Consider the following 21,958-nt stretch of genomic DNA (forward strand, 5'->3'; position numbering starts at 1 on the left):
TGTGACTGTAGGCAGACGGCAGTGTGACTGTAGGCAGACGGCAGTGTGACTGTAGGCAGACGGCAGTGTGACTGTAGGCAGACGGCAGTGTGACTGTAGGCAGACGGCAGTGTGACTGTAGGCAGACGGCAGTGTGACTGTAGGCAGACGGCAGCGTGACTGTAGGCAGACGGCAGCGTGACTGTACGCAGACGGCAGCGTGACTGTACGCAGACGGCAGCGTGACTGTACGCAGACGGCAGCGTGACTGTACGCAGACGGCAGCGTGACTGTACGCAGACGGCAGCGTGACTGTACGCAGACGGCAGCGTGACTGTACGCAGACGGCAGCGTGACTGTACGCAGACGGCAGCGTGACTGTACGCAGACGGCAGCGTGACTGTACGCAGACGGCAGCGTTAATGTACGCAGGCGGCAGTGTAAATGTACGCAGGCGGCAGTGTGACTGTAGGCAGACGGCAGTGTGACTGTAGGCAGACGGCAGTGTGACTGTAGGCAGACGGCAGTGTGACTGTAGGCAGACGGCAGCGTGACTGTACGCAGACGGCAGCGTGACTGTACGCAGACGGCAGCGTGACTGTACGCAGACGGCAGCGTGACTGTACGCAGACGGCAGCGTGACTGTACGCAGACGGCAGCGTGACTGTACGCAGACGGCAGCGTGAATGTAGGCAGGCGGCAGCGTAAATGTACGCAGGCGGCAGCGTGAATGTACGCAGGCGGCAGTGTGACTGTAGGCAAACGGCGGCAGTGTGACTGTAGGCAAACGGCGGCAGTGTGACTGTAGGCAAACGGCGGCAGTGTGACTGTAGGCAAACGGCGGCATTGTGACTGTAGGCAAACGGCGGCAGTGTGACTGTAGGCAAACGGCGGCAGTGTGACTGTAGGCAAACGGCGGCAGTGTGACTGTAGGCAAACGGCGGCAGTGTGACTGTAGGCAAACGGCGGCAGTGTGACTGTAGGCAAACGGCGGCAGTGTGACTGTAGGCAAACGGCGGCAGTGTGACTGTAGGCAAACGGCGGCAGTGTGACTGTAGGCAAACGGCGGCAGTGTGACTGTAGGCAGACGGCAGTGTGACTGTAGGCAGACGGCAGTGTGACTGTAGGCAGACGGCAGCGTGACTGTAGGCAGACGGCAGCGTGACTGTAGGCAGACGGCAGCGTGACTGTACGCAGACGGCAGTGTGACTGTACGCAGACGGCAGCGTGACTGTACGCAGACGGCAGCGTGACTGTACGCAGACGGCAGCGTTAATGTACGCAGACGGCAGCGTTAATGTACGCAGACGGCAGCGTTAATGTACGCAGACGGCAGCGGGAATGTACGCAGACGGCAGCGGGAATGTACGCAGACGGCAGCGGGAATGTATGCAGACGGCAGTGTGAATGTATGCAGACGGCAGTGTGAATGTACGCAGATGGCAGTGTGAATGTACGCAGACGGAAGTGTGAATGTACGCAGACGGAAGTGTGAATGTATGCAAACGGCGGCATTGTGACTGTAGGCAGACGGCAGTGTGACTGTAGGCAAACGGCGGCATTGTGACTGTAGGCAGATGGCAGTGTGACTGTAGGCAGACGGCAGTGTGACTGTAGGCAGACGGCAGTGTGACTGTAGGCAGACGGCAGTGTGACTGTAGGCAGACGGCAGTGTGATTACGCAGACGGCAGTGTGACTGTACGCAGACGGCAGTGTGACTGTACGCAGACGGCAGTGTGACTGTACGCAGACGGCAGTGTGACTGTACGCAGACGGCAGTGTGTGAGAAAGTGGGTTCCTGTTGCAGTAACCCCCCCCTTTTTTTTGCCTAATAGCTGATGCACTTTTCCTTGTTGTGCCCTGGGCTCCTGCCAATCAGGTGCCCAGGGCCTATGTTCCTTCCTTAAAACACACAAACTCCCAATTGGCAAACCCTGGCCACATGTCAGCCCCTGGTAAATGGTACCCTAGGTACCCAGGGCCTTGTGACCAGGGAAGGCCTCTAAGGGCTGCAGCACTCATTGTGCCACCCTTAGAGGCCCTGTACCCTTACACACACACACACACACACTGCCTTTGCAGGCTGAGTGTCTGGGTGCAGGACAAAACAAAGAGTCGACATGGCACACATCTCTGTGTGCCATGCCCATCACCTACACTGCCAAGGCATATGTCAGCCACCCCTCTGGCTGGGTGCCTTATGCCTATCGTGTGGGCACAGGAGCAGGAGCCCTGTGCCCCTACAGTACCCAGGTCCATTCCTGGGCACTGTAAGTACAGTGCTGCCTTTTACAAGTACATGGTGCTGAGAGCTCGTCAAACACGAACTCCACAGCACCATAATGGCAACACTGAAGACTGGGAAGTTTGGTATCAAACTTCTCAGCACATTAAACCCACACTGATGCCAGTGTGGGATTTAATGTACTAAGCACCCCAAAGGGCATCTTAGAGATGCCCCCTTACAGCTAACCTACAATCCACGTCTGCTCTGAGGCTGCCCAGGCTGCCACACAGCAGACACGTTGCTGGACCCCTGGGTGGGAGAGCCCCTGCTCTCCCGGGCCTGCAACAATGCACATCCTGGGTGAGGTGAGAAATCTCCTCCCCCAGGATGAGCAAAGGGAAGCTTCAAAGGCATGCCGCCAGTTGGGAGTTTCCCCAGGCCACTGCAACCCCCCACTCTGGCAGGAAGCTTGGCCGGAAACCCCATACAAGGACAGGGGATGTGCCAGCCTGCCCACCCCACCCCTCAGGTGGGGGAGGCGAGGTGAAGCACATCTCCGGGCTCTCGCCATCTTGAAGATGGGAGGCCCTACCCTATCAGGATTAGGCTACTGCCCCCCTCCCACAGGAGAGAGGCAGGATAGGGGGTGTACCCACCCCAGGACAAGGACCCATTGGTCCCTGGCCTTCACCTACCTGTAACGCCCCTAAATCTAGTATTTAGGGGCCCCCTGAACCTTCCTTCCCCAGATCCCAGATTCGAAACTACAAGAAGAGCAAGAAGAACAAATACCTGCCCTGCAGCTGCTAAAAAGAGGAAGACACCAACTGCTTTGGCCCCAGCCCTACCGGCCTGTCGACCCTCGAACCTGCTCCTGCTCCAGCGCGGCATCTCTTGTGGCCAGCAACCTCAAAAAACCCCGGAGGACCTGGCTACCTTTGAACTCTAAAGCCCCTGGGACTCCCATGAGTAGAGGCTCTACTCAGAAACCTATCTCTAACCCCTGGCAGCAGCCCGGAACCGCGAACCCAGCACACTCTGCACCAGCCAAGCCTGGCCAGTGCCGGAGTGAACAAAGACCCTGAGGACGACCCCACGGCGACTGTGACCCCGAGTCCGGCACCCAAGGACCCCCCTCGACATTCCGGAAGAAGTCTGCAGCCTCAGAACAGAGTGCCACCCCAACCGCCATCAACAAGAGGGTAAGATTCCCGACATCAAAAGGCACCCCTGCACCCGGCGCCTTGCGGCCCCCTGTGCCCAATCCCGGGGTACCCACCTAACCTACAACTACCCAACTTACCTCTCGAAGTGGTGGTGGCATCTGAAGCATCCTCGTCCCCGAGCTTGCAGCCTTTTTCCAAACCGGAACATTCCCATTGACTTCCATTGAGCGCCCGAAGGCTCAAAAGCACCCTGCACCCAGCCGCCCGAGTGGCCCTGGCAGTGCACTCTCTACACTAACCTACGTCCCCACTTGCCCTGAGTAAGTGACCAGGAGCCCAGCTCCCACAGCCGCGTGGCTTGCCAGACAGCAGCCACCAACCAAGGCCCCCCCTATCCCTCATAGGATAACATTGGGCTAACTCTCTCTGCACCCGGCCGTCCTGAAACCGCTGAGGGTTAACCAACTGTACCTACCTGACACTGGGGGACCCCTGAGTCTATGCCCGGAATTTCAACTCTGCCAGTCGGGTACTTACCCTTAAACCGCTAACTTCATTTTCCTCATAGGGTAACATTGACTGGCTTTTTCTTGAAAAATCTTCTAAGTGTGAACTTTTCAAAACTGCAAATATTCACTAAAAATCAGCCAAGTTACAAAAACGAATTTACTCACCTGCTCTTAGGTGAGCTCCCAGTGCTGGATCTTGGTGCCGAGCCCTGACTCTGAAAAGTGTCCACAACTGTACTTACCTCTATATTCTTTTAAAATCGTACCATTTCTGCAAACGAAATTACTTACCTGTTTATGATAAGGACCCCAGTCCTGGGTCTAGGTACCCAGTCCTGGATTACTAAAGTAACGATAAAGTACTCTACCTGCAATTTGAATTTCTTGCCATAGAGATCCATTGAATGTTTTCTTTGAAATATTTTTTAAGTGCTAACTTTTGAAATAGCTAAATATTATTTAAAAATCATTACAGTTATTAAGTCGACTTTCATCACTTGATTCTGAGTACTGACCCAGAGCTGGATCTAGGAGCCAGACCTGGAATTTCAAAAGTAATCTGAAAAGTAATTTATTACAAGATAACCTGAATTTACCATTGAGCTCAATGCATTGTTATGTTTAGGAAATAGGATTGTTTATTGCAACCAACTGTGACTGTTTACAAAAATCCATTGCTTATTGCAAAAGTATTTATATTCAATCTCTCATTCTGAGAAAAGTATATTTTTATTCCCTTTGTGGTTCTAAAAATAAAACAAGCATATATTTTATATATATAAACCATTGGCCTAGAGTTCAGTTATTGAGTGTGTGAAACCATTTGCTGACTGAGTGTGTAAAATAAATGCTTTACACTGTCCTCAGGTACTGCCTTACTGCTCGACCAAGCTACCACTTTTGAGAGTAAGGTCATACCTAACTTTGACCTCTATCAGCCTCTGGGGGACTGTGGACTCTGTACACCCTGTACCCATTAGGGAACAGTATATACAGAGCCACTTTCTCACACAGTGTGACTGTACGCAGACGGCAGTGTGAATGTATGCAAACGGCGGCATTGTGACTGTAGGCAGACGGCAGTGTGACTGTAGTCAAACGGCGGCATTGTGACTGTAGGCAGACAGCAGTGTGACTGTAGGCAGACAGCAGTGTGACTGTAGGCAGACGGCAGTGTGATTACGCACACGGCAGTGTGACTGTACGCAGACGGCAGTGTGACTGTACGCAGACGGCAGTGTTACTGTACGCAGACGGCAGTGTGACTGTACGCAGACGGCAGCGTGAATGTATGCAGACGGCAGCGTGAATGTATGCAGACGGCAGTGTGAATGTACGCAGACGGCAGTGTGACTGTATTCAGACTGCCGTGTGACTGTAATCAGACGGCAGTGTGACTGTAATCAGATGGTTGTGTGACTGTAATCAGACGGTGTCATCAGACGGTAGTGTGACGGTAATCAGACGGCAGTGTGACGGTAATCAGACGGCAGTGTGACGGTAATCAGACGGCAGTGTGACGGTAATCAGACGGCAGTGTGACGGTAATCAGACGGCAGTGTGAATGTACGCAGACGGCAGTGTGAATGTACGCAGACGGCAGTGTGAATGTTCGCAGACGGCAGTGTGAATGTAATCAGATGGCAGTGTGAATGTAATCAGACGGTGTCATCAGACGGTAGTGTGACGGTAATCAGACGGCAGTGTGACTGTACGCAGACGGCAGCGTGACTGTATGCAGACGGCAGTGTGAATGTACGCAGACGGCAGTGTGACTGTATTCAGACTGCCGTGTGACTGTAATCAGACGGCAGTGTGACTGTAATCAGATGGCAGTGTGACTGTAATCAGACGGTGTCATCAGACGGTAGTGTGACTAATCAGATGGAAGTGTGACGGTAATCAGACGGCAGTGTGACGGTAATCAGACGGCAGTGTGACGGTAATCAGACGGCAGTGTGACGGTAATCAGACGGCAGTGTGAATGTAATCAGACGGCAGTGTGACTGTAATCAGATGGCAGTGTGAATGTATGCAGACGGCAGCGTGAATGTACGCAGACTGCCGTGTGACGGTAAGCAGACGGCAGCGTGACGGTAAGCAGACGGCAGCGTGACGGTAAGCAGACGGCAGCGTGACGGTAAGCAGACGGCAGCGTGACGGTAAGCAGACGGCAGCGTGACGGTAAGCAGACGGCAGCGTGACGGTAAGCAGACGGCAGCGTGACGGTAAGCAGACGGCAGCGTGACGGTACGCAGACGGCAGCGTGACGGTACGCAGACGGCAGCGTGACGGTACGCAGACGGCAGCGTGACTGTACGCAGACGGCAGTGTGACTGTAATCAGACGGCAGTGTGACTGTACGTGACTAAGTAGTAGAGGTGTGGCGCAGTGGCCATGGTGCCTAACTCTGGACTACGGGGTTCATGTTCGATACCCGGTGCCAGCGGCAGGTTAGCCCAGCACCATGTGACTCTGGGCAATAGCTTGCTTAATCTTCCCGACGGCCCCCAGCGCCGGGACACCATTTCGGAGGTAGCTGTGCGCTTTACAAATAATGGTATTTCATTTCATTTCAAGCAGATGACTAGGATTTTTAGCAGATGGCAGTGTGACTGTATGTAGACGGTGGTGTGACTGTACGCAGACAGCAGTGTGGCTGTACGCAGACGGCAGTGTGGCTGCACGCAGACGGCAGTGTGGCTGCACGCAGACGGCAGTGTGGCTGCACGCAGACGGCAGTGTGACTGCACGCAGACGGCAGTGTGACTGCACGCAGAAGGCAGTGTGACTGTACACAGAAGGCAGTGTGACTGTACACAGAAGGCAGTGTGACTGTACACAGAAGGCAGTGTGACTGTACACAGAAGGCAGTGTGACTATACAGAAGGCAGTGTGACTATACAGAAGGCAGTGTGACTATACAGAAGGCAGTGTGACTGTACGCAGAAGGCAGGCAGGGACTGTACGCAGAAGGCAGGCAGGGACTGTACGCAGAAGGCAGTGTGGCTGTACGGTAGTCGGCAGGCAGGGGTTGTATGCAGAAGTCAGTGACTAAGAAGATGACTAGGACTGTAAGCTGATGGCAGTGTGACTGTACGCAGATGGCAGTCTGAGGACCCAGATGGCAGTGACTAAGTGTTTTGTCCTGAATCAAGAGGATAATGGGAAGTAAAGCTATAGAGTGGCCTGGGAAGTAAGACTAGAGGGAGGCTCCAGAGAAAGGTCTTGGATGGAGAGCTAAAGGGAGGGGGATTGGAAACAGGGCAGGAGGGGTGGGCATTGGAAGTACGGTATTGGTAGAAGGGTTAGAGGGGAGAGAAAGTATGTCTAGAGAGGGAGACATGAAGAAGACAAGAGAAAAAGGCTTGGGAAGGAGCCCCATGGATGGCAAGTAGGGGTAGAAAGAGGGCAGAGAATCAGCGGTAGGAAGGGTGGGATGAAAAGTATGACTGGGGCAACAGGAAGCAGATCTAGAGAGGGGACTGGAAGTATGCTTGAGAGATGGTTATGGAAAGTGTGGTTAGAGGGGGCATGGGAAGTAGGGGTGGGCACACCGGTAGCAGGAAGGCATGGGAAGTATGGCACTGGAAGCAGGGCTATTGCAAAATGGAAGGGGAATTATGGCTAGAGGGGAGAGAGAGATAGGAAACAGAGCTGGGGACCGCAGTGCATGTAGAGTTGGAGAAATGAGCATGAGAAGTAGGGTTAGAAAGGGGGCATGGAAGTAAGGCTAGAGAGGGGTAAGATAAGTAGGTATAGCGAGGGCCATTGGCAACAGTGATAGAGAGGGACATGAGCAGTACTGATAAGAGGGGGCACGGGCAGTAGTGATAGAGAGGGTGCATGGCAAGTAGTGATAGAGGAGGCATGGGCAGTCGTCCTGCACCCCATTCAAGCTTGTAAGTCAACTCCATGGAGCTGCTGACATGCCATTTCCCACTCTCTGCATCAAGGACAACCACCTTCCATCTTATCTACAGGCCTCCCAGGCCAAACAAGGGCTTTATTGATGAATTCTTAGATCTCCTTGCTACCTTGTCCATTCGACACACTCATATCAGCCTCTTAGGTGAAGTCAGCGTACAAGACAACACAAGCTGAAATAAATATATAAGTATTCTTCCGCCTCATCAATACACTCAACGTGGTACAGCATGTTACACAACCAACACACTCCAAATGCCACATCCTCAACCTTGTCTTCTCAACATCACCAATAATCCAATGCAAACCAACAAAATCCCCCTGAACTGGACCGACCACTTTGCCATCCCTATTTCCCTGCTCATTGTCCTACCCACAAACCAAGGTCAACCCAAAAGAAAAGACCAAACCTTTCGATCCTTTAAAGACTTTTCCATAGAAAACCTAATTCTTGAACACATCTCTCATTCTTGAACATATCTTTCACCCTATGAACTCCACGTTCGAGACTTCAACACCCTTTTGAACAACTTCAGGAATTTTTTGTGTGGACATCCAGACCCCAATAACAACATGCCAGGGCAAGACAAAGCCTTTAGCACCCAGATACTCTAAAGACCCTGCTGACAAACGATCCAGCCACAGACAGAAAAATACACTGACAAAAAAGAAAACTCCTGAGGCCCTCTTGAATGGAAACCACATGTACCAACCTTTGGTCGGGACGATCCTTTTGATTTAGACTGAATGCTTTGGTGATGAATGTTTTGCATAGAATCAGGCTGTGAATGGATCTTTTGTATGTATGTTTTGTATGAATGAGATAGGTTAGGTGGGCCATTCAAAATATCATTCTGATGGGGCTATTTTTGACTTTGTATACATTTCATTTGAATTTTGATATTGAATCACTTTTTTGTATACACCAATTAAGACAAAAATAAATGTTGTTATTATAATTTGTTTGTTTATTTTTCCTGTGTTCCCCTTTCTGGTCTAGCCTGAGTGACCGTGTGATGTAACGACTGATTAGCGTTCATATTATTTAGAAAGCAAACTTTTTGCACTACTGGTTTTTCCCCCTACTGCTCTACCTGTATCATTTTAGGGGTACCCCTTTTACTTAGTGGTTATTGCTGCAAGATATCTCAGTCACTTCGGCAAGCCTTGCTGTAAAGTAGACCTTATCCCTTTCAGAGAATTGATTTGAATTATAGAGAAAGAATCGAAAGACAATCCCACTGCCCTCTATATCCAGACAATCGTCCACAATTAGTACCACCTCGCACAATGAAAACAGTGTGCGCTTCAGATGCCTTCGGTAGGCAGCAGCCGCAAACTTGAAATAAGAGTAATCGAAAAGTAATTGCAAAGACATAAGGGAAGCCTGGTCTTACAGCTACAGAGCGGTTCGGACAAGAATCAGGTACCTACCTCTGAATCTGCTGGACACACGGAAGAACGAACACGCTTCCTCCAGCAACCATCACGGGTGGACTGCGACAGAGCCCTGCAAGAAAACCAAAAGAGCGTAAGACCCAGCAGATGGAACACACGTCTGCAAGACCAGCATTTTACTCAAAGCAGGAGAAGAACTGCCGCTGAGATCTCAAAGAAGCACCTTCTGCCCCACAAACCTCCCCTCTTCCATGGGCATGGTTGGAGCAGAGGGCTTGGTCCTCTAGGAGAGAAGAGATGGCTCCTCCCCCATTATGGAATATTCTTACCAATGGCACCAGCATCTGGTGGCTGAACCAGAGCATTCCTCCGAGGATGCCACAAACACATGGGCCGGAGGTACCAACCAGATGGTTCCTCACAGGTGCGCACGGAATTCTGGGTGCAAACCACATTTAAAGACCCCAGCCTTGATCACCTGCCCCTCCCAGGGTAGGGTACAGATACTGTGAAGGTGGCCTTTCTTTATCTTGAGATGTCTAGCTACCCTACAGTCTATGGAAAACTTTAAGAGTTTAAGGACCTGCCTATCAGAAGGAAGTCAACAATTTTAAGCACAGCAGCATACATGAATGCACAACAGCACACAGCCACAAACAACCACCATGCCAAGGGTCAAGACTAGAGTGGTGTGCATGACTCCGACCCCATTTTTCACCCTCTCCTGAAGCAGCTTTGGAAAGGAGCTCTTACCGGACACCACCATGGCCTCGTTGGGCCCACATGTGTAAAACGCCATCCTGCCAATGGGGATCCTGAAAAGAAAAGGATGAGATGGTTAGGTAGCAGTCTTTCTAGCGCTCTCATATTTAGCACAGGTTTTTTGGTGCTAGCACAAATCACATTAGCCTGGAGGCTCTGCAAACCAGGAAGGACACTAGGAGAAGAAACCAGTCTTGAGAAGTTTTATTAATCTCAAGTCACTGGGTACTGACTATGAAACAGGAGTAACACTGACAAAGGAAGGAGAGGCGACGGAGACAGCACGGCCTCCCCTCGCATCAAACTACGAGACCACTGGACACAAAAGTTAAGAGGAGGAATAGCTGGACATCACAGAGCCTCTGCCCTTCTGGGCTTTCAAGCGAATCTGTGGACTCTGATCCTTAACCCCAAGAGCAGAGAGACGTGTGTATGTGAATCCCACACAGGGGCAGCTATGTATGGATGCAAGACCCATCCTATATGGGTGCACTGGTTGTGGTGGTAGCGCTGGGGGTGGGCTTCTGGGCACTCATCAGACCCTGTCATGTGTGACTATGTAGCCCCACTGCTAGCGGATTGTGAACTCACAGATGAAAACCAGCCAGTGGAGCGCTTGCACCCCCATACGTGCAAGGACCTGTGGTAAAGATGGAAGACACAGGTTACCCCGGAAAGCAGTCTCACACCACGGCTCCCGAACAGCAACTACCACCAGGTTAGAATCCCAGCCAACCATCAATCTATCACAGGTACCATGAGAACAAACAAAATACAAGCGCACGAGTGTGGTTAAAGGACAGGCAGACACTACACAACCCCTTACCAAACAAAAACAACATCTAAAATTATAGAACACGAAATAACAAGAAGTGTAATCTCTATTCTTAGTTTACAATAGGCTTGGATATCAACATACAACAGGAAGGTTCATCCCATGACATACTCCTCCGGTTCTTTTAGAACTGAAATCACACGATCATATTTGGTTGTTCCTTCCACCATATTCTGAGTTTGGAATGACACCCCCGTCTGTCTCTCTCGCTCTCCGACACTACCTTGTCCTGCACTCTCCTACCAGTACCAGGATGTTCCAAGAAAGAGTCAGGACAAGTAAATATTGCCGTTTTGCTCGGAGAAAATTCCAGTACACGGTATGATAAGTAGTGATATTTATATTAAAGTGTTATGACTCGCTTCAGGGACTCCAAGTCAAATTACAGGAAAGGAGTAACAGCCAACACGTGTTTCGCACCCTTTACATGGCCATCCGGCCTGGGGGTTCCTCAGGGCTGTACATATGAACATTAAAATGGACAAGAGGGCCCAAGACAAAAAGACACACAGAAGCAAAATAAAGGCAAAAACGCAACCGAAAACGTGCAGAGTGCAGAAATTGTCAATAAACGCATTGGTGAAGGCATATGAAGATATGGCATAAATATACATTTGTATGCATACGTAGTGCATGTATTCCATATCTATTTGATGATTTGACAAAACATAGAGAAGGATATTTAGGAAATATGGGTAAGACATAGGAAAGAAAAAGATTGGGATAGTCATGTAGGAAGGGAAGGAGGCAGAAAGCAGGAAATGGGGAGAAAGGGAAGGCACAAGTAGAAAAGAGGGGGGAACGAAAAGAGCAAAGATATCAACACATACGTATGCAAAGCAAGTGTATAATGATATGTCAAGTATATAAGTTTGTAACCATGCAGCAATATTCATATATTCCCATATGCATTATAAAAACAGTCATATGGTGTGGTAATAAAGATATGACATAAGGGCAATTGGTAGAAAGGAAAAGATCAGAAATGAGGAAAAGAGGGCCAGGGGAGGGGGAACGGATAATCAAGTCCCATGTTCAAATTTCAGGACCACGGAAGGGAGAAAATGAAGAGGCACTAAGGTTAAAGAGTGGCTAGGCGGTTAACATAATGATTGGACAAAGCGGGTGCCATGTGAGCTAGAAATCATCATGGCCTATAAGTCCTGTGAGCTATGCGGGCTTGCACCCTTCGGTATAAGGGGTGTGCGGGGTGCCCTTATGTGAATGTGCTTGGGGTAGGAGGGGAGGAGGGTTGTGCAGGGTAGATATGACTGGGACAAGTCCTAAACAGTGCTCTGAAAGGTCGCGGCGGGGAAGTACAAATAGATAGTTGGGGGTGGACCGAAGAATTGCCTAACCTATTTGCCTGGTAGCGTGCGGCATGTTCACGCTTACCGTCGTTGATTCTGTTAGGGACCTGTGTTGTCCTGTTCAGTTCACTCGTATATCGAAATTCTAGCAGGGGGTGGGGGAAATAATAACAACAAGCATTGGCATAGCCAATAGGTCTCGCATTTGGGAACTTATAAGTATTTAGTTATGCAGCACAATATCCTTGGTGCAACAACATCAACTGTTGCATGGCAAAACACTTATAAGGTCCCAAAGGCCAGACCTATTGGCTATGCCAATGCTTGTCTAAGTTTACTCCCTATTGTGGTACCTTTATGTTCACTCATCATTTAGGGGATATCTACAAGGCGGCGATAGAAAATTATCGCCGCTTTTGCGGCCGTTTTCGGCCGAAAAGCGGCGAGAATTTTATCGCCTAATTAGCAGGGTCACGCTGACATGTGAAACCTTGCTTTAGCATATAAAATCTTAACGCCCAGCTTTGCATCTCTAATGAGATGCAAAGTGGGCGTTCCTGACCTGGCATGACAGGAGAAATGTTGCTAAGCGACATTTCTCCTATCATCAAGCCCCACGTTATGAAGCATAGCGGCAAGAAAAGTAGCGATAACCCCGGTTATCGCTACTTTCCTTACGCCTGCTTCAGGACTGACTTAGCCATGATATCCTATGGAAGGTGGATATCATGGCTAAGTTTGTGAGTCCGTATCAGAAAGCTAACGCCACACTACGTGAGATTATCGCTGGGTTTCCAGCGATAATCTCACGTTAGGCAGTTAGCGCCAGGATTTTTATCGCTTTTGAGATAAGTGTTACTAATAGCACTCTATCTCAGCGATAAAAATCCACGTTAGCCGGCGATAATTATCCTAGCGCCAAGTGCGCTTAGCGATAATTATCGCCGGTTGTTGCGGATATGCCCCAAAGTGTCCACTTGTGTATCTTAATCTTGGAAAAAGAATTGCTGTTCTCCCAGTTTTTTAATGGATTATATGTAGTTTGGGTCATACGTCTGCTTCAATAATGGAGAAGAAAATACCTAAAATGTTTGCGCTCATTGAGTGAAAGCAGAAAATTGACATGGGATGATGTGATACTAAGCAGCTAAAAGGCTGTGCTTTTGCAGAGCTTCTGCACGCCAACAAATCAAATGCAAGTACTGTTTCATGGTGAAACCAGCAGTGCAAAATACGAACGAGAATGCAGAGTCACTTCTGTCTCTGTCACGGATAAATCTGAGCGAAACGGAAGAGAATTGAATTAGATATTTATTTTATGTGACGCTTTTATACAAGGTGCTGAAAATTTTAAAATATCCACGTCAGCAACGAGAACAGCACGGCAGCATAAAAAGAATACAAACATAAATAGTGTTAAAGTAGAAGGGCTATGCTAAAGGGCTGAAACGTTGTTTAAAAACGTATCGAAGAATATGTAGTTCTTCTACATACATCTATTTTCTATAGGTTTGTGTCAAGTCAGCATTGCTAGATAATAATGCGGGCTATTGTATAGTGTAATTTCTGTATGTAGGACTCAGATTTTGATGAGCCTTAGGTCTCAAACTTGAAGCCTCCTAACACACACCCATAGTTCCCAAGATGAACACAATACTATGTGCTGCAGGGCGAATGCAGGACTTTTTTGATTGGATTGCAACGGGATTTCCTTTAACCATGATTTACTCTTGACCCTGCATAGAGCGGGAAGCAGTTTTGGGCTGTGAAAGTTGTAGAGTGGGACATGAATTTTGCATTTGCCCAAACTGAAAATAATTTACAAGTCAAAGCCCACTTTTTGTGGGTGGTAATGCAGCGTGGAGGACACTGAATGAACCATGCCAGCACCAACCAGTACCAACGCAGCTACCAAAGCACAATGCCAGACTCAGTAAGCGACATAAATTATGCAATGTGAACTGTGAATTACTATTCTCGGAGGTGGAGCCAGCGCCTCTTGGAATGGCTGTGCTGTTTTGAGCTCCCAAACTAGTCGGCCTTATGTCCTAGCCAGAGCTGTCGGCACAGCTTGTACATTTCATCTAGCGAACCAACAATGCGTTGTTCTAGCAAGTGCCTCGTGTTACTCCAGGTTTTGCGGCAATTGGGCTTCTAACCACAAAAAAGGAGGTAAGTACAAGTTCAGTTATTCCAACACATGAATCACTATTGTGCGGTAAGTGGTGGGGGGGCGTGCCGGTATAAATAGGATCTGCAGATCAGATTCGTTAACAGAAGCGCCTCCCTATCTGTCAATCCGTTCAAATGATTAGGCACCTTCATTGGAATTATTTATCGGCCATTAACCACCACAAGTAGACACGTGCTTGTCACTACGCCACGCACGAATGCAGGAACATAACAAGCATTAAACATGCAATAGGTCTCGCATTTACAAGAGTTTGCGCTATTAACATTGCAAATGGCAATGCCTTTTATTTTTGTTTTTAAAAGATAAATAAACGGCATTGTTATTTACAATGGCAATAGTTTAAACTCGCGTAAATGCGAGGCCCATTACATTGCAAATGCTTGTCTCGTGCTGGAACCGTAATCCTGCCTTCCTGTCCCTGCCTAGAGGGCAGCTAAGGAATGAGTTTCCCCGGAGATAAGACCTGATTTATTATGAGGTCTTTGAGCTTGACATGAAGGCTCCTTGATGTTTACAATCCCCAGGGATCGGGGGTTTATGGCCTTCACAGATGCCTGCCAGAAGCTTTTTAAATGTTAGCTGTATCTGGGTCCGCGCGCACTCATCATAGGGCCTAAACACCACAGGAGTGTGGGATTCCACATCAGTGCTCTTCCATCACTTTCACAGCAGATTCCTCATAATTCTCTAGTGACTCTATGAACATCCCCATGTTAGACAACAAGTCACGATATAGCTGCATGCCCATTGTGCTGTCACCAAGGCATATTTGTTCACGTGACTGTGTGAATGTGTTTTAAATCACGCAGAATTCGAATAATTGACTGCCCATTCACACCCAACATTGTGCTCCATAACTTCACAGTACAATGCCCCCCAGCAGGAACGCTGGGGGGCATTGCAGTAACGCCGCGCTGCCGTAAAAGCGAAAGTCATTGCGATCGCTCTGAAAGCGAAAGTGATCGCGATGACGTGCTAAAGCACAGTTTTCAAAGTGCTGCTGAAGGCTGGCAGTTCGCGCGTGCACGATCGCGTGAACGCAAGCGCTAGGCCAGCCAGCAGCACTTTGAAAACTCACATACAAAATGTCTCTCCGAGCCAGTGCATGCGCTGGGTTCAGCGAGACCTAAAAATCAGTTGCTGAAGGAGGTAATAGGGTCGGGCTGCATCAGATTTGGTTCGTGAACCAGGTCCCCAGTAGTGTGCTTACCTCAAAAGTCACGGGCATAATGCCTAGGGTTCGTCAATCTTCCTAATCGGCATCAGCAACCGACCTCAAGGGCTGCGGCCTTAAGTACAGTGCTACCGCATTGTGTTACCTTACCGGGTCTGGTATGACTAGTTCCGGTCCGGTTCCCAGGATGGGGCACCATATTGGAATGGTAAATATGTGGATAAGGACTATTAAAAGAGGCTCTGGAAAACTTTTTGATAAATCGGCATGATGGAGGCCCCATGTGAAACGGACGGTATTATGTGTGTAGGACTTGTGAAACAAGGTTCTTATAAACAGGGACGTGTCTGGGAGGGGTGGGTCCCGAGGGCAACCTAGGTTAAGTCGCCCCGTAGGGCCATGAGTCGGGTGGGTAAATAGAAAATTAGGATGCTTGGGCTGGGTTTGTGAAAAGAGGAGTCCTGAAGGTTATGAAAATGACTTTATTTTCCATAGCATCCCAGCGTGGAGCAGCATCTACAACTCTGAGCTGTCCTTCAACTGTTCACAGATCGAATTCTCACACTAAGAATTTCAATAATAGCTAAGCAACATGACATCACTAGATCTGTACACAACAACAGAGAAAACATGAAAACCAATAACGACAGGCGAAGACAAGAAAATGCAATATAGCAAAATTACATTTTAGCTTAAAGATTTAACATTCCAATGAGATATAATAGAAAGTATATTATAATAACAGGTTCAAATAATCATTGTGGTTTACATACTTTACAAATATTTCCCAAACTCCAGGTGGATCCATCCTCTAATTGCACAACATTATTTTTTACTGCTTTAACACAAAAAGGTCCTACATACTTGCTGTCACCCTTCCGAACCCATTCATTCTTTCGAACAACAACCCAGTCACCTTCTTTAACCCACACTTTTTTAACTCTTTTTCTTAAGTTGTAATTGGCCACCATTCTTTTCTGTTCCCTCTCCACTCTCTCTCTAAGTCAATCCAAATTTTCTCTTTCTTACACAACCATATGGGACACTCCTTCCCAGGTTCTCTTCTTTTAAGAGACACAAATGTAGACACTCCTGTGGCGGAATGTGGGGTAACCCTGTGTGTCCACATCCTCTTTTCTAATTCTTGTTTCCAAGATAACCCATTGGCAAGTGACAATTGAATGTTGTCCATCACAATCCGATTCACTCTTTCTACTAAGCCATTAGCTTGCGCTCTAAAAAAAGCCACTCTCTCATGAAAAATGCCCACCTTTTTAAGATAGTCTACCATTTCCTTAGAAATGAACTGTACCCCATTATCGGATACAATGGAGGCAGGCAAACTTCTTCTAGAAAAACTTTTTCTAAGAATCTTATAACATTAGAAGTGTTTATTTCACCCATTGTTTCCACAGTGAACCACTTTGAGTGGTAATCCACCAACACAAGAATAAACCTATTTCTGTGACCCAATCTCGCAACTGGACCCATGAAATCAATAGCTAACCTTTCCCATGGCCTCGATGGAAATTTACTACCGGCCAAAGGCGGTTCACGTATTATCTTAGACGTATCGCTATTAGCACAAAAATTAGAATTTTTTTACTAAATCCTCTACATCACTGTCCATTTTTGGCCACCAAAATGATTCCCTGAGTCTGCGCTTTGACATGCTTCGCCCAGGATATCCTTCATAGATAATGTCAAGGACACGTCTACGTATCCCTTTAGGAGGTATAAATTGCTACCTCCTTTGAACTTTACCATCACTTATACTCAGCTCGTCTTTTATCTTATAAAACTCAACTAACTCCTCATCCTTAGCGTCGTTACTTTCCCATCCCTGGATGATTTTTTGTTCAACTTTTAGTAATACCGAATCATTGTCTTTGGCATTTTCCCACTCTTCAGGAGATAAAGCCATTTCTCCTTTGACATCACTGACGATATCAGTACAAATATTCTCACAATCGTCTTCTAAGGGCATCCTTGAAAGATAATCAGCAACCACATTTCTCTTTCCCTGGACATACACAACTACAAAATTAAATTCCATTACTGAAAGGAACCATCTTGAAATCCGTGGAGTCATGATCCCTTCTATTCCTCTCCCTCCCTTAAAAATAAATGTTAAGGGCTTATGATCAGTACGAATTACAAACGGTAAACCCCACAGATAAAATTTGAAGTGATTCATCGCCCAGAAGCAAGCTAAAGCTTCTCTTTCAATAACGGAGTATGACCTCTCAGCACCTTGTAATCTTCTGGAAGCGAACCCCACAATCCGTTCTTCACCATTTAATATATGCGATAGCATGGCTCCAATACCCACCCCGCTAACATCAGTGGTAAGGTAGGTTTAAGGTAGGTTTTCCCATTAATCTCAAATCGCCCTAGAGTGGGTGCATCAGAAATCACTTTCTTGATGCATTCAAACGCTCCTTTGCGTCCATCATCCCACACAAACCGGACATCTTTTTTCATTATAACTCTCAGAAATTCAACAATCTCTGAAAAACTTCTCAAATACTTAGCACAATATTCGGCGAAACCTAAAAAAGAGCGAAGTTCATCTTTGTTGGATGGTTCAGGTGCCATAGTCACAGCTTTTACAATGTTCTTCTTAGGTCTTATACCTTCTGAGCTCATTTCATGCCCCAAATAGTTCACCAGTTTTTTCTTTAACTGACACTTTTCCTTTATGGTTAAATTGTACTTTTCTAATCTTTTCATTACTTCCTCAAACAGACTATCATGATCATGTGTGTTCTTTCCGGCAATCAGAATATCGTCTTGGAAACACCAGAACTGCTTCATATCACCAAAGATATTCTCCATGGCTCTTTGAAAAACTGTAGAAGCCAAGGCCAACCCGAAAGACATCCTTTTATATCTGAATGCCCCCAGCGGTGTGGCAAACGAAGTAAGATGTTTAGATGAATCATGGAGTTTAATTTGGTGATACGCCTCAGACATATCTAACACTGAAAAAATACATGCTTCACTCATTGTAAGAAAGTGGCTCTGTGTATACTGTTCCCAAATAGGTACAGTGTGTACAGAGTCCACAGTCCCCAGAGGTTTGGCAGAGCTTAAAGTTAGATATAACCTTACTCTCTAAAGTGGTAGCTTGGTCGAGCAGTAAGGCAGTATCAGAAGACAATGTAAAGCATCTGTTGTACACACTCAGTCAGCAAATGGTCTCTCACACTCAAGAACTGAAATCTAGGCCAATGGTTCGTATACAAAATATATGGTTGTTTTATTTTAGAACCAACAATAGGTATCAAAATATACTTTCTCAGAATGAGATGCTTTAGTTAAATACTTTGCAATAGGCAATTGACTTTTGCAGGTAATAGTTACAGTTTGTTGCAATAGGCAACACAATTTCAAACACAATAAAACATTGAGCTCAATGGGAATTTTAAGTTATGTGCAATTGATTACTTTCAGGATTACTTTTCTAACTCCAGGACTGGATCCTAGATTCAGTCCTGAGACAGTTCTTGGAAACAAGGGAGTAAATCCGTTTTAGTTACTGTTGTGATTTTTAAGCAATATTTTGCTATTTTAAAAATAGAAACTTTTTCAAATCAAATTACCAATGTTATCCTATGGAAGGAAATTCACTTAGCAGGTAAGTGGGGTTATGGTTACTTTTTCTAGGTCAGTGTTGGATCCTAGATCCAGCACTAGTGTAACACCTTGTAAGCAGTTGAGAAACTGCGTTTAAGTTACACAGGCGATTTTTAAGGAATATTTATAAGTTTGCAAAATCGACACTTAGAAGAAATTTCAAAGAAAAACAGTCCATGGTTTCCTATGGAAGAAAATTCAAGTTACGGGTAAAGTATGTTCTCGTTACTTTCGTAATCCAGTGCTGGGCTCCTAAGCCCAGTACTGGGGCATCTATCTAAAACAGGTAAGTAATTACGTTTTCATAGTTGGTACGATTTTTAAAGAATACTTGTATTTTGCAAAAATCGACAGAAGAAATTTCACAGAAAATCAGTCAATGGTTTCCTATGGGAGAAAATTGAGTTAGTGGTAAGTAAGTAAGTACTCTTCAGGGTCAGTGCTGGGCACCAAGATCCAGCACTGGGATCTCTCCTAATAGCAGGTGAGTATTTCCGTTTTCGTGACACGGTTGATTTTAGGTGAATATTTTAAAGTTTAGAAACTCCATACTTCGAAGAAATTTCAGAAGAAACCAGTCAATGTTACCCTATGGAAGAAAAGGAATATGCTACTTACCAGTATGCATCTGTTCTTGGCATGTAGAGCTGCAGAGCCACACACTGAGGAAGAGATCGCCATCTGGTGTTGGGCTCGGATGATTGCAGGTTGTTGTTGTCTTCGGAAGAAGTCTTTGGTCACGTGATTGGTGACTCCTCCCCTGGACAACAGTGCGCATGGGCATCCACTCCATCCTCAGATTGTTTTTGGCCATGATGGGAAATGATGGAGTGCATAAGAAGTAAAGAGAAAGGATGTCCATGTGTAGTGTCCAATTAAGACAATGCTGGAACGGATACAGTTCCCGGGGAGTCGGGTGGGCGTGTGTGGCTCTGCAGCTCTTCATGCCAAGAACAGATGCATACTGGTAAGTAGCATATTCCGTTCGAGGCATATGAGCTGCAGATCACACACTGAGGATAGACTATATAGCAGTGTCTCCCCTAGCGTTGGTCACCTGTATCAGTTGCAGCAGTTTGGAATAGAGTTTTTAGGACAGCTTGGCCTACTGAAGCTTGTTATTTGGATTGCACATCAACACAGTAATGCTTGAGGGCGTGGCCAGGCGCCGTAGGAAATGGCCGCCTGATTCCCGAGCTCCGCCGGGACCGCTGGTGTCCCCATTAAATCCGCACACAATCCTGGCTGGGAGGCTCGCCAATACAAGCCCCCAGCTCCCTCAGGCTCAGTGCCCCATCTGAGAGGTTTCGGGGACTCCTGCGGCTCACGGAACAGCCCGTGCGGCGATCGCGGCTCTCGGGGGCGGCCCTACTCATCGCGCGTGGAGCCCTGGGGCCGCTGCCTGTCCTAATCGAGGCCCCGGCTTCCGGCCTACTGCGCGGCGCGAGCTGGGTGGAGCCATCGGCGGAGGACGCCGCTTCCCTTGCGGCGCGGAGGTGCCGCTCCCCTGCGTCTGCTGGGCGGCGCTGCCGGCGGGACTCTGCGGCACCGGAGGGCCTGAAAACTGCCAGTGAAACCAGGCGACGACCTTGGAAGGAGGGGGGGAGCGGCCCTTTCGCCGTTCTGCTGCCACCCGAGTTGGGAGGTGATACTGGCCGGCGCTGCCTCGCGTCGGTGTCCTGCTGTGCCCACCCGGCGGGGGGCTCACGTCTGCAGCTATCGAGGCGGCCTGGACGCCGGGGAACCGGTCGCTGCCCCCCTGACGGCACTTCTTGGGCCGGTGGGACGCGGTGCGCGCCTCAACCAGGGGCCCCCGCTCCGGGCAGTGTCCTTGGGGAGGACGGGTGGTGCCACAGTGACGCTCCGACTCTACGGGGAAGACTGGAGCTGGCGCAGACCCACGGGCACTCCAGAGTCCGGGCGGGCAGAGGAACATCCGGCACCAGAGGATCCAGAGCAAGTATGCGGCCTAAAGGGGGTCTTGTGACCCAGACCAACAAGCTGGACAACTACACGGTGTCAAAAACGTCGACGCAGCCCGGAGGGGCGACGAAGGAGGTCACAGATCAGGCGGAACCCTTCCTGACGTCCATAATGGCTGCAATCCAGACCCTCGGTACCAACCTGGAGGCAAAGATGGACAAGGTCACTATCGAGGTAAATCTGCTCCGTGCCGACCTGGGGAAAACCACGGACCGGTCCAAAACCAACGAAATGGACATCAAAGCCCTGCGGGAATCGGAGAAGCGGCTGGAGGGCAGGGTCAACGATCTAGTGCATCAACACCGGCAGATGTCCCTACGCCTCGACGACCAGGAATGTAGGGCTCGGAGGAGCAATATACGCGTGGTAGGTGTGGCGGAAGGACTTGAGGGGGACTGTACGGAGCTCTTTCTCGAGGATTTGATCCTTCGCCACCTGAAACCCAAGAGACTATCGAAGCTCTTCACTGTCGAATGGGCTCACAGAGCCCCCATCCCGAAACCCAAACCAGGGGCCCTACCACGAACAATTATTGCTAAAATACTTAACTACCGAGACCGCGACGCCATCCTCCAGGCCGCCAGACAACACGGTGACTTTCAGTACGAGGGGGCCACGATCCGCTTCTTCCCGGACTTCACGCTCCAGGTTCAACAGGAGAGGCGCTCCTTCCAGGGGGTCAAGGCGGCGCTCAGAGACCGCGGGATTCGGTACATGATGTTCTTTCCGGCCAAACTGAAGATCATCGCTGGCGGTAAATCCCTCTTCTTCACTTCGCCTGCGGCGGCGCAGGAGTGGCTGGACACGGCTGAGACTGCGGGGCCTCCTCGGCAGGACGGCGCACAATGGCGAGA

The 21,958-nt window shown here is 48.4% G+C and overlaps 1 protein-coding gene across 2 annotated transcripts in view; it reads right to left on the reverse strand.

Annotated features, from left to right (window-relative positions):
* LOC146870322 (flotillin-1-like) overlaps positions 1–21,958 on the reverse strand; it is a 259,354-nt gene that overhangs the window by 146,079 nt on the left and 91,317 nt on the right. For both annotated transcript variants that reach the window (XM_085640181.1, XM_085640178.1), the window contains exons 2-3: positions 9,961–10,022; positions 9,244–9,319 (exon numbers count right to left, since the gene is read on the reverse strand). In XM_085640181.1, coding sequence (XP_085496307.1) covers positions 9,244–9,319; positions 9,961–10,006 — 122 coding nt within the window. In that variant the 5' untranslated portion in view covers positions 10,007–10,022. The remainder of the gene's footprint in view (positions 1–9,243; positions 9,320–9,960; positions 10,023–21,958) is intronic.

This window comes from Triturus cristatus, chromosome 1_1 (assembly GCF_964204655.1).
Source record: "Triturus cristatus chromosome 1_1, aTriCri1.1, whole genome shotgun sequence".
Taxonomy (NCBI): Eukaryota; Metazoa; Chordata; class Amphibia; order Caudata; family Salamandridae; genus Triturus; species Triturus cristatus.